Here is a 13981-nt window from a genome sequence, read left to right on the forward strand (position 1 = left end):
TAAGGTTCTCCAACAAAGCTCTGAGGGCTTCACAGAACAGCTATATTTAGATTCAATTACACACAGGTGGACTAATTAGATGACTTCTAAAGGCAATTGGTTCCACTAGATTTTAGTTAGGGGTATCAGAGTAAAGGGGGCTGAATACAAATACACACCATACTTTTCATATATTTGTAAAAAAAAATGTTGAAAACCATTTATCATTTTCCTTCCACTTAACAATTATGTGCCAGTTTGTGTTGGTCTATCACATAAAATCCCAATAAAATACATTTATGGTTTTAGTTGTAACATGACAAAATGTTGGAAATTTTAAGGGTATGAATACTTTTTTCAAGGGACTGTAACACCCACTGTTTAAAAGTTAATGCACTAATGATGATCTTTATTGATTATTTTAAGTAAAAATTCACTCAATCAAAAAAAAAAAATAATAATCTTTCCCATCCCTCCACTGATTTGGGGTACAATCTCGAGTTGTTTTCATTTTTTTCTCTTGTTTACATTTTTTTTTAGGACCTGTTCACTGTTTTAGAGCTGCGCACTCATTGGGCTGCACAATGAACCAGAAATTGTGGGTGCAGATTTTTTGGCATCTTCTTGCAAACCAAACCTGCTGAGATTGGATTGGCATTCAGAATGATATTGCATTGTATTGTTGCTGTGATTCGGTGTTGTTTTATTCTAAATGACATCACAAACATGCTTCAACAAATTCCCCCTCCCCCAAAATCAATTTTTTTCATCCTTTTAGGCCAGTTTGTATTCTGCTACATATGTTTGGTAAAAAAAATCCCAATAAGCGTATTTTGATTGGTTTGTGCAAAAGATTACTGCTTCTACAAACTAGGGGAAAGATTTATAATTTTTGTTTTTTTTTTACTAGTAATGGCCGCGATCTGCAATTTTTAGCGGAACTGCGACATTGCGGCGGACAGATCGGCCCCCAAACTGACCTTTTTGACACTTTTGGGAGGACCAGTGACATTACTACAGTAATCGGTGCTAAAAATATGCACTGTTAATGTAATAATGAAACTGGCAGGGAAAGGGTTAACCTAGTGGGTGATCAAAGGGTTATATGTAAGCCTAGGGGAGTGATTTCTAACTGTGGGGGGGGGGAGGGGGCCCTTGTGAAATTACTATAGAGACCTGTGATCCTATATAGAAGGATCACAGGAGCTCTGTGATCATTTCAGAGAGAACATTTAGCTGTGTTTACAACAGCTGCCCGTCCTTCTCTCTCAGCGGGGAGCGATCGCGGGTGGCCGACGGCAATCTGTGCCGCCAGCCCCGTGCATCGGCATCCCCGCTGCCTAGTGGGGGCGTGCGCTTGCCCTCCAGCACCTTGTGCGCGACTGACGTAGTACTACGTCGGTTCGCGCAGGCAAGCCAGCCTGCCGCAGTAAAACTGCGGCGAGCGGTCGGCAAGTGGTTAAATTGTGCAGCTGCTTGGTGGCTAAATGTAAGATTAGATAATTTGCACATTTCAATTTTAATTTGACTGTTAAGTTGACTCATTTGCACTTTGCATCTCTTGATCTGCGCTATTACAATAAGGGCTCATGCACACTGGGTGTTTAAAAAAATAAATGCAGGCTTTGCAGACATTTGGCCTCTGTTAAGTCTATGTGGCCATACACACCTCCAGTCCTTTGCCCGTCTGAAGCTCCTCTCTGCCCTCCCTCACAGATGGCTAAGGCAGCACAAGCCAATGGCTCCCTCTGCTGTCAGTCATAACCCATGAAGAGGGAGTTGGGGGCAGGGCTGAGCTGCAGACAGCGAGGCCTGGGAGGGAGCCCGTACAAGTGCTCCCCATAAGAAGCGGCTTCCTATGGTGACACTCTATAGAGAGGAGGAGCCAGAAGCGCCAGCAAGGTCTCGAAGAGGAGCTTTGGTGCTGCTGGTTAGTATAATTCTGTTTTTTTTTTTTTTTTTGTTTTTATTACATTTTACAATCGCTTAAAGCGGAGTTCCACCCTAAAAATTTTGCAGCATCAGTTAGCATAAAAAAAACCTGAAAAGTTTTATAGTTAATATTTTTATTTTTTTTCACTTACCTTGTTTTTAATGAAAATAAACTTAAGTTCCTTCCTCTTCCTCCTTATGCGGACACGTCCGCCGACGTCCCTTCCTCCTTTGCATTGCGTCCTGGGAGATGAGCATCATCAATCCCAGGATGCAATGGGAACGTCCCCAGACGCTACTCTGATTGCCAATCGCAATCTACAGCGCATGCGCGAGATTGCGATCAGCATTCTGGGTAGCCAGGAACCCGGAAGAAGGACACAGCGGGGGACACCACGGCTTCAGATGCCCACACCAGAGATGGCCACGCTCTGCAATCAATTTTAAAGGCAAGTATTTATCTTTATTCTATAACTGTAATGACCTGTAATGTTGGTTTAGTGTTAGGGTAATTGGGGATAGATTAGGATTAGGGGGGTATTTTTAGGTAAAAAATGTGTATGTGGCCGGAACTCCGCTTTAACCATTCATACATAAGCGCCTTTTTTTTTTTTCTTTCTTTCTTATTAGTTTTCTTTAACATTTAATAAACCTTTTAGTTAATTTCTAAATCACTATTCTAATACTTCATATTAGAAACATTTTATTAAATCCATATTCATATTGATAATAATTTAAAAATACTTGTACTCCTCCCCTCCCCAAAAGATATGACTTTTTGTATTGCTGAATCTGTAGGTCTATGATTGAAATGTAAGAATTGATTTGGCGGAGTGTGGAAATTTAAGAGATTAGACCAATGTTTCTCAACTCCAGTCTTCAAGTACTGCCAACTTGAGGACTGGAGTTAAGAAACATTGGATTAGATTAGGGATGCACCGAAATGAAAATTTTGGACTGAAACCGAAAATGCAGGATGCCCTTGGCCGAAAACCGAAAATGACTTTTCCCCCCAAATAATTTTAAAATAGATAGAAGAGGGGCATACACCAAAAACAGGCAGCGACGTACACCTGTCACTGCCACCCTGTCACAGTATATGTACTGTGACAGGTTGGCAAGTGGTTAATTTAATTACCAATGGTATTTGTATTATGCAGCATGAGGGGGTTAATGTATTGTCACTGATGCATTAGTGACCGACCAGTGGCAGTTAATTAACCCCTTTGTGCTAGATTAGTGCAACCAGTATCAGTGTTAATCAACACTGGTTGCACTGATACTGGTTGCACTAATGCAGCACAAAGGGGTTAATTAACTGCCACTGGTTGGTCACTAATGCATCAGTGACCAGCAGTGACAATACCTTAACCCCCTCATGCTGCATAATTAATACTAATACCATTGGTAAGCTGCCTCACCTACCCCCCCCCCCCTCAGAATCCCTCTCGTCAGTACACCCTGCCCCCCCCCCCCCGCCTCAGCGTCCTCTCTTACTCAGCTCCTCCGGTGTCCTTCATTCAAAAGACGTGCCTCTGGCCAGGGGCCCGCCTCCCGGTGATGTCACTACTACTACGATCTGTGCATAAATGAAGTGACACACCGGGCGGCCGCTAATATCTGTAACTATGTGAGCTTCACTTCACTTCCCTGTCAGGCGGGTATCTCCTCTGACAGGGAAGTGAAGCGCTCACATAGTTATAGCTGTTAGCGGCCGCTTCCCCCGCCCTCCTGCCCGGTGTGTCAGTTCAGTTCATTCATGCACATCGTCCGCTGACAGGGAAGTGAAGCTCACATAGTTACAGATATTAGCGGCCGCTCGCCCGCCCGGTGTGTCACTTCATTCATACACAGATCATAGTAGGGACATCATTGAGAGGCGGGCGGCCGGCCAGAGGCGCGTCTTTTCAAACCTGCGATGCTCCTTCCTCACGGCGGCCATTCATTTTGGCATTTTTAACCCATTTTCGCCCGAAAATTTCGGTGCATCCCTAGATTAGACTGTTTCATATAATGACTTTTACATTTTTACAAGCTTGCTCCTAAATATCCCTATTATATTAAATACATAGATATTTAAATCCACCACCAGAGGGATCTCTATATGGCACTGTGCAATTACTCAGTGTCTCAGCCTTCTTGTAGATGAGGGACACTTTCTCAAAAAGGAGAGGGTCATTCCCCCATCTCTGGGGATGGGCCAACCACTTATTTCATATTCTAAATTATACATTTAAGGATATCAGGTTAGGTTGTGAATAGGCTATCCACGGGGACCATATTTTGAGGATCTTATCATTTTTTTTATCAGTTTTTTTCGTTGATGCCGTTCCGTCAAGTTTTTTCCTTGGAGAGGTTTAATGTAGGTTATTTCCATAAGTGGCTATAGTTTGTTGGCTCCTAATATAAATCTGATCCTTTTCACTGTATTACATTGAAAATCTTGAATTGGTTTGTTCAACAGGGATTTAATAGGGTCTTTATGTAAATTGCAGTTTAGAACTCTATGCACTGAAGGGTAAACCCTAACCCAGAGCCTCCATGTCTTGGGGCATGACCACCAGATATGTAGCTTGGTTCCCTCTTGTCCATAGCCTCCAAAGCAAAAGGCTTAATAGGAATATACAGGGAGAGGTAAGTACCAATGAAGTAGAACTTTGTATGAGTTTGTGTAGTAAATGTTATAAAAAAATCTTTCCTTATCAATCTGAAGTCTTTGTAATTTTTCTGTAAAATTCCGTGCAATATGGCATTTTGGAGGTGTTAACCCCCAGCAATTTTATTTCCTGAATGTATGATTGAGTTGCTGATTTTTCCCAGAAGTCTGCACAAAGATACAAGTCAGGTTTTAACGCGGAGCTTCACCCCAAAGGGGATGCTCTGCTTATTTGCTTCCTCCCCTCCTTGGTTGCCTTTTGGGTGGGGAGGGGTGGTTGAGCAAGTACCTGTTTTTGACAGGTACTTGACCGCGCTGTGGTTCGGGCCCCCCTCCTCCATCCCCCGCTGCCAGGCCATTCACAAAGCACAACGCGCTTTTCACATGCGCAGTAGGGAATCGGCTGCGAAGTCCCCGCCGGTAGAACACTGTAATTATTGCTAGTGGCTATAACAACTTGGATACATTCTGCCTTCCCATGCATGGCCCTATGGCTGGCTTTAGTCACTTCTAAAGGTGTGTAGACACAGCAGCTTTCCTCGTGAGAAAACTGTGAGTACATCAGTTGATTGATAATGAAATAATCACTCTTATTCAAATTCATTCTGCAGACAAACCGCTTCTTCAGAGCAGAAACTGGTAGGGCTCTGCAGTAAAGTTTGTTAAAATCCTTGCAATATACATTGCCTGTCCAGACGGTTTTATTCCCCTCAAAAAAAGTGGAGTTACTTTTTAAGATCATCTCTATTACAAATGTATTCCCTCCAAAAAATTAAAACATTACAATCTGAAAGTAGTAAAAAATAGAGTAAAAAGTGGAAAATACGTACCGTAAAAGCCCCCCTCGGCTTATACTCAAGTCACGGTCTCACTTGCATTTTCCCCGGTTAGTGCGCATGCGCCGTCCGCTCGGTAAAGCCCGTACACGTTTGGCTATTCCCGGGCAGACGGCGCATGCACGGTGACGTGTTGGCGCCAGACGGCACCTTTTTTACATTTAAGGCGGAAAGGTAAGTGAGACTTCTCCGTGGCCCCTGCATCTCCTCAGGAGATTCAGTGCTGCGGGCATGGTACAGGAGATTTTCCTGTACCATGCCCGCAGCACTGCATCTCCTGTGCCATGCCCACAACCCTGCATCTCCTGTACCATGTCCATAGCCCCTGAACCATGCCCGCAGCCCCTGTTTTGGGTCTCGTGGTGGTCCAGTTGGGTCCAGCTGCATTTCCCACCCTAGGCTTATACTCGAGTCAATACGTTTTCCCAGTTTTTTTGTGGTAAAATTAGGTGCCTCGGCTTATATTCGGGTCGGCTTATACTCGAGTATATACGGTACATACATTTTTAACGGTTTGTACAATTCACTTCTTAAGACTCCTAAGTGATTTAAAGTAGTATTAAACCCAAAACTAAAAATGTAACCTATTGCAGCTTACCAATCTTTAGATGTGGTGACTGCATTTTTCTTTTTTTAGGCTTTTTCCCCTCTGTTTTCACCTGGTGATCTGGTCAGTAACACACCTTCTACAGTGTCTCTACTCTGAATAAAGGAGCACAGGGACACCTTTGGGCAGCAGTATGGTTATTCGGTGGGGAGGGGAGTGTACTAGCAGATTTAAATACACTAACTAAAGCCAAACTCCAGCTAACATTTTAAAAGCAGTTACAGCAACAGTTTTTTGTTTTTTTTTTTCCTTTTCTGATAAAGGTTTTACATAAATAAAAGCCTGACCATTGTAAGCATCCCTATCCGTGTTAGTTGATTTGTCTCATCCCTCTAATTGATACATTTGGAAGAGAGCTTGTTCTTTTGAAATACTACAGACTTATTTGCCAGATCAGCAGGTGAAAATAATAGCCTAAAAAAGGAAAAACGAATGAGTCATCACATCTATTGGCACTTTTCCACTGCAAGTACCGGGTCCTGCTTGGCTCTGTTTGGTTTTCCACTGCATGGTACCGCATGGTACGGTGTTGGAACGGTTCGGTACGGTTTGCTTTTCCACTAAAGTAGTAAGTGGGTGGGATAACAACGATTCTCTGACCAATCAGTGGCTAGTATTGACAAACAGTCAAGGCTGCATGCAAAGGATTGTGGGATATGGTACCGGTATGGCCCTCTTGGAACCACAACTGAGGTGGTACTGTTTAAGCGAGCCGTACCGTTCGGTTGCATGTAGTGGAAAAGCGCCGCCGTACCATACCGAACCGTTCTAACACCGTACCATGCAGTGGAAGAGTGCAAAAGCGAGCCGAACCGTTCGGTTCCATGCAGTGGAAAAGCGCCATAAGAATTGGTACGCTGCAATATAATGTGTGCTTTTGGTAATACTGCTTCAAGGAGTTGCTATCATGTGGTCAGCTTGGCAGTTTCTGTTTATTATCTGTTCTGTTTAATATTACTTGTGACCTATGTGGTCTGATTGAGTTTTGAACTTTGTTTTACTGGAATCTTGGGTTGCCAGATACCTAGAACCTGTTTTTTGCATTGTTTGTTTGCCACTTGCCATCTGCTTGTCTGCAGTGTATTCCAACTGGGAAACATAGGGCACTTCAGTCAGGGCTATAGCAGCAACAGTATAAATTGTCACAGCTAAAATAGCCAAATCCATATAAATACAGTAATATTAAACATTTTACAGTCTTCTGAGTTATCAAAGATTCTCATAAATTACGTGAGATGGTTTTGTGGATCCAGATGGTTATTTTAGTATGGCGGTGACATGATAAATAGCATTTGAGTTTCTAAAACTTTCTGACTGCATCAGGTCTGCAACCTTATTTGCATTATTGGAGGCAGCCTGGAGAAGTAGCTGCTTGGAGGTGATCTTTGCCTAAGACCGGGAGGAAGAGCCACTGTGCACATTCCTTCCAAGTTATTCATGTATACGGGATCATGTTTGAAGAACTTCTCCACTCAGGATAGGCTGACTAAAATGTATAAAGACCTGGGCATGCTGAATGCACTACAAATCCACTCTGGAATTCCTGAATGCCATGTCATGTTCAGTGTAACCAGAACCTGAAATTGGAGCTCACAAACACCTCACACCCTGGGTAGCCATCCAAACCCTGACTGACCCTGGGGACCTGACAGCGGATAGGACTCCTAAAGATGGATAGCCACTTTTATTTGTTTTGTTATACTCTACCTCCATCTTTCTTTTTTTTTCCTTGACTACAAACCCTATTTACAACTCATACCTTTCCCCCTCCATGGCTACTTACCCCCTCCATGTCTACGTTCCCCTTTTCTCCTCTCACCATCATGAGTACATATACATCAGCCATAAAGAGACAACTGAAGAAGAAAAAGGGATACAGGCTGTGGCCAGTTGAGGAGGCAACACTGGCTGGCTCAAAGCTCTCAGCCCTCACGCTGAAAGGCTGATCCAGCTGCCAATCGGGCATCTGGGTGGATCCCAACATTAAAGGCGGGATCCCCCAGAGTCTTGACCAGCTGAGTTGACGGCAGCTAACAGCAGACTTTAGCTTGTTGGATGAATCTGGGCCACAGGAGTGCAGAACTAAGTGAACTCTTGTGATCTACAGGAGAAGTAGGGCCAAAAGGGCTCTGGCCCTACTTCTCCTTTAAAAATTATATTTTTAGATTTTTTTTGTTGTTTCTCCAGCACCCACATACCTGCAATAGTTATCGTTCTGACATATTGGTGAAGGAAGTGCTAAAATAGTAAAATAGTGTACATTATTAGATGTTTAGTGCTGGTTTTCCAATGTATTCCAAGTATAGCCAAAGCATTTTTGGCCATACTTCTCTTATGACTTTTTCTGTCCTGTGAGCTAGAATCGGCTCATAGCAGACTATAGCCCTCTATCAGCTAGTGTGGTGGAGCTGCTGCAGGCATTGGAAAGACCCCGACTATTTTGTTGGAATCCACCCAGTTGTCTTATGGATGGCCTTCTCTGCCACTCATCATGTGGCTGATAGCCAGAACCATCTGCACCCGCCCCCTCTCCTGCCTGCCATTTTATGGCGCTTTTCCACTGCATGGAACCGAACGGCTCGGCTCGCTTTTGTGCTTTTCCACTGCTGGTACTGCATGGTATGGTGTAGAACGGTTCGGTACGGTACGGGGGCGCTTTTCCACTGCATGGAACCGAACGGTACGGCTCTCAAAAACAGTACCACCTCGATTGCTGTTCGAAGAGGTACCATACCCGGTACCATATCCCACAATCCTTTGCATGCAGTCCACTACTAGCCACTGATTGGTCAGAGAATCCCACCCACCCCCTTGTTATCCCACCCACTTAACTTTAGTACTACTTTAGTGTAAAAGCAAACCGTACTGCACCGAACCGTTCCTACACCGTACCATGCGGTACCAGCAGTGGAAAAGCAAGCAGGGCCGAGTAGAGCCGAGCCGGTACTTGCAGTGGAAAAGTGCCATTACTGAGCGCTGCAGGAACAGAGTGGAGGGTGGTAACTGACAGTCGCTGCTCTCCTTTCTGAGCAGACTGAGAACTGCGCGATCAGCGGTCACTGTGATCTTAAAGCTAATGAGGGACAGCAGAAAGCATAGAGGTGAGTATGCGTGTTTATTTTTTTTCTACCTCAAACCTCTCCTTTAACACTTATCAAGGCTAGAGGAGGGCACACTGGGTTGTCTATCCTATACTCAGTCAAAAGAACAGTTTACTTCATAGACTATTAAAGATTATGGTGCATGCATTATTGATAATTTGACACTTTTTGGTTTACACCAGATTTTCTTTTACCTTTTTTGTTTACAGTGCTTTAAGTCATTGATTATATTTCTAGATCTGAAGAATAATAAATCGCATCTTTGTTCAGGTCACCTGTCTTGCCTGTGACAACAAGTCCAATACAATAGAGCCATTTTGGGACTTATCCTTGGAGTTTCCTGAGAGATATCATTGCAATGGAAAAGAGAGTGCCTCTCAGCGACCTTGCCTGCTGACCGAGATGCTGGCTAAGTTCACAGAGACGGAGGCTTTAGAGGGGAAGATCTACGCCTGTGATCAGTGCAACAGTGAGTAGATGCAGTATGTATTCTCAAGGGTATTCTGTTCTACCAACGTTACGTTTGTCCTGTTCTAATAGCTTAGTGTTAATGCAGCATCTGTTATTTAAAATGGTAAAATATATGTGCCCTTCATGGCCATCCTCCTTGTGGTCATTTTCCTATCTGGTGATACTTGCCTAAACTACGGGGCTAGTTATATTCACTATATGGCTTTCTGATGCTGTTTTTTTTTTTTTTTTTTAATCTACCATGACAGTCAATGCAGCTCCCTCCACACATAATCAATACTGTGAGGATTTATAATGAAGATCGCGGAAGACATGTGGTTTAGGTACAGGTGCACTGAATGGAAATTTTGCCGAAACCGAAAATGCAGGATGCACTTGGCCAAAAACTGAAAATGACAGTTTTTTAAAAATATTTATATTTTTATATATAATTTTATTATATTTGACTTATAAATTAATATCAATTTAAAAAAATGTGAATTTAATTTTTCCATTAGGCTGGGTTCACACTGCTTACACATAGTAGTTGAGGTTGAATAAAGACAATAGTTCATCCAGTTCAACCTGTGTAGGTGTGTTTGAACGTAATTATTTCCCATACCCCTGAATGTTTTGATCCTCGAGATGTACGTCCAAGAGTGTTTTAAAAGTAGCCATACTCCCCGCAGTTACTACCACTTGTGGTAGAGAATTCCACAATCCTGTAGCCCTTACTGTAAAAAAACCCCTGCATAGCCTGAGGTTAAATCTCTTCTCTAATCCCATTGTCTGGCCTTGTGTCCTCATGCATTCATTGCGACTGAACAGTTTTTTTTCTATGTTGAGATTACCGTTGAGGTACTCGTAAATCGCTATCATGTCCCCTCTCAGGCGTCTCCTTTCCAGGGAGAATAAATCAAGAGCTTGTAAGCGCGATTCATAATTAACCTCCTCCCATTTTCGGGAGGCCGTTTTTAAACGGCCTCCCAGAAACGGTCTCCCCGCGCGCTCCCGCGAGCGCGCATCGGGGAAAATCTGTGTCGGCCTTGTCCCTTGGACACAGCCGATCACAGATCGTGGTGAATGGCCAATCACAGCGGCCATTCACCACGTGATCGGACAGTCCAATGAGAGATGATCTCATATGTAAACATATGAGATCATCTCTCATCGCCAGCGCTCCTTCCTCACATGGAGACTGCAGTGTGAGGAAGGAGGGAGAGCTGCCCAGCGCCGGGGACAAAGAAAAAAGTAATCAGGGCACTGATCACCAGTGCCCTGATTACACAAGGTACACCAAACACACCATCAATGCCCACAGTGCCCCCCATCAGTGCACACAATCAGTGCCCATAGTGCTGCCAGTCAGTGCCTGCTCATCTAGGCACTGATGAGCACTGACTGGCAGCACTATGGGCACTGAGTGTGGGCACTGATGGTGCTGCCCATCAGTACTCATTAGTGCCGCCCAGCAGTGCCACCTCTCAGTGCCCAGCAGTGCCGCCTATCAGTGCTCATCAGTGCCGCCTATCAGTGCGGCATATTAGTACCTCCTCATCAGTGCCACCTCATCAGTGCCCATAAGTGCCACCTCATCAGTGCCCATCAGTGCAGCCTATCAGTGCCGCCTCATCAACGCACATCAGTGAAGGAGAAAAATGTATTTATTTTCAAAATTTACTCGCAGAAAATAAGAAACTTTTTTTTTTTTTTTCAAAATTTTCTGTCTTTTTTCTTTCTTTTTTGTAAAAAATAAAAAACCCAGAGATGATTAAATACCACCAAAAGAAAGCTCTATTTGTGTGAAAAGAATAACAATTTCATATGGGTACAGTGTAGCATGACCGCGCAATTGTCATTCAAAGTGTGAGAGCACTGAAAGCTGAAAATTGGTCTGGATGGGAAGGGGGTTTAAGTGCACAGAAGGCAAGTAGTTAAGGTCCTCCAATCCCCTAATAAGTTTAGTTACTCTTCTCTGGACTCTCTCCAGCTCCAACACATCCCTCCTGAGGACTGGCAACCAGAACTGGACAGAATACTCCAGATGTGGTCGGACCAGTGTTTTATACAGTGGTATGATTATAGTTTTATCTCTGAAATACATCCTTTGCTTTGATGCGGGAAACCCTGCAAATCCTGTGTGGGTTCCCACATTGCACCTGAATTGCAAACACGGACATCAATGAACCACTCCCCTGGTGTCAATGTAAAATTAATGACACCCCTATAACGGTTTGCAGATTGCAGTGTGAGCTGTGAAATGGTACAGGAATCGGATTGCTTGGATGTGAACCATTCTGTACCATTTTGGTCCAAATGTGATGCTAATTCAGCCATAATAACTGTTGTGATCTGCACAGCAATGTGGTGCGAATCACATGCAAGGTTTGTGTTTGCCCCAGTGTAAACCCAGCCTTTATGGCACCTTTACCGCAAGGAAAGCTCAAGAAAAATGTATCCCTTTTTGTCTTCACACTGGTCTGTTTCGCTTTCGCTGTGGTCTAAAAACCTGCTTTCTGCATGTTGCACCTTCTCGTTAAAATGCATTGAAAACGCAGCAAGAGCGCATCATTACCACACCCATGTTACGTGACCTATGAAAAAGAAACCATAAGCACAGTAAAATCATGGTATAATGGGTGCAAAATCATGGTAAAATTCACAGTAAAACCTTGTACGTTTTGAGTGCCATTATCGGCACCTTTTTCTTTTATCGGCAAAATGCCAGAAATTTTGATGCATTTCTAGGTTTTATGTGCATCATTATGGAAATGACTGTGGAAAAGGGACCCTGAAGTACACTAAGGGCTTATTCACACTATATGTGGTGATCCATGTTTTTCTGCAGAAGAACATAGATCACCTCTAGGACACCTAAAAAATTGTTTTCTTTGTGCTCCATTCATATGCAGCAGTGAGGAAAATTGCAGACATGCTGCAGCACAACTCTCTGCACTGCTTGTCCACACACTGCAGCTCAGATGTGGTGCATAAACTTTAATGAAGTGTCATTTTTTGACACTTCAGTAAAGCTAAAAGAAAAAAGTGTAAACAATGTGGTATGCTGAACCATCACACTGTCCATCTCACTACTGGCACACAACAGACACCAGCCCACATGGTAAAACGCTGCAGGCTGGTTTGTGCGATCCTTAAAAGTTCACATCTATGCATACAGTACATTTACTACCCTCATCCCAACCATAGTACATTTATGTGATCTTAGAATGTGTAAAGCAGCTTTTCCCTGATGTATGTTCCTGGACCTATAACATCTGTATGTTCCTCATAAATATTATTGCAGCATGAAAGAATATTGCTGGAACTCCTATTCACCTTCCAGATTGATACACCATCTAATAATAGGCTCCTTAGTTTTGTTTAGTTGATTTCACTTGAACCCTGCTAGAGGCAGAGAGTTTAGACTCCATTTTGAATTTGGCCCTGTGTGATTCGTTTTGAAGGTAAGCACAAGTACATGCAAGCACCCCAAGGCACGTATATGTCAGCCCTGTTAACCTTAGGCACTTTTAGGGCAACTCAAGGTGCTGAGGGCCAGAATCTTTGTTGTGTTTTTACTGCCATCTGCTACTGAAAAATTACTGCCTCCTATTACTGGTGACAGCGTTGTCACTGGGAGAGGAAGTAAGGAGGAATCTCCAAAAGGGCTGGTGTAACCCTTTTAAGGTATTTAGCAAAGCATATAAGAAATGAAGCTTAATAATCCAGCTGCATTTTAAAAACGAGAATACACAATATTCAAAGGCATGATATAGTTTTTACCTGACTAAGCAAAATGTACAATTTTTTTCCCCCAGTCACAAAAAAAATGAAGAAAATGTGTACATAATCTATGCTAAGCTAAAGTCTTTTCCTTTAAAAGCACAGTGTTTGTAAGAATTATTACTCAGTCATGCAAATTCATTATATACCATTATTATGCGACAGGTAAGAGATTTCTTTTGGTGGCATTTAATAATTACTGCTTATTTTTTAACTATATGAAGGAAAAAGAACAAAAATGTTGGTAAATCCCTTTCTCTCATGTTCTGTAATAAAATATATTAAATAAAAATGCCAGGACAGTAAAAAAAATCCTGAAACCATCTTTTCTTAGAGGTTTGACATCCCCAGGGAGACCTCATTTTTTGCCTCTCTTTTTTTTGGAAATGAAGAAATCTGCTGGTATTTAGGTGGTTAAGCTGCTTTTAGCCCCCAAGTATAATCCTACAGTCATTGACACTTTAAAACCTCACACCTTGAATTAAATGTAGCCTTAGAAAAGTGCTGCTGCCTTTCTATTCCCTTCAGTCTGCAATCATCTGATCTTCCAATAAGACTAAAATCCTCCTCCTTCCCTGTCCTCACTGTGAGAGGAAGAGGGAGGCACTGTCTACATTTGTGATTGGCCATCACATTG

The 13981-nt window shown here is 42.9% G+C and overlaps 1 protein-coding gene across 1 annotated transcript in view; it reads left to right on the forward strand.

Annotated features, from left to right (window-relative positions):
• Positions 1 to 13981, forward strand: part of USP44 (ubiquitin specific peptidase 44) — a 70625-nt gene that overhangs the window by 38135 nt on the left and 18509 nt on the right. The window contains exon 3 of the mRNA XM_082254735.1: positions 9382 to 9580. Within this exon, the coding sequence (XP_082110861.1) occupies positions 9382 to 9580 (199 nt within the window). The remainder of the gene's footprint in view (positions 1 to 9381; positions 9581 to 13981) is intronic.

Source organism: Pelophylax lessonae (assembly GCF_965119305.1).
Source record: "Pelophylax lessonae genome assembly, chromosome: 4".
Lineage (NCBI taxonomy): Eukaryota > Metazoa > Chordata > Amphibia > Anura > Ranidae > Pelophylax > Pelophylax lessonae.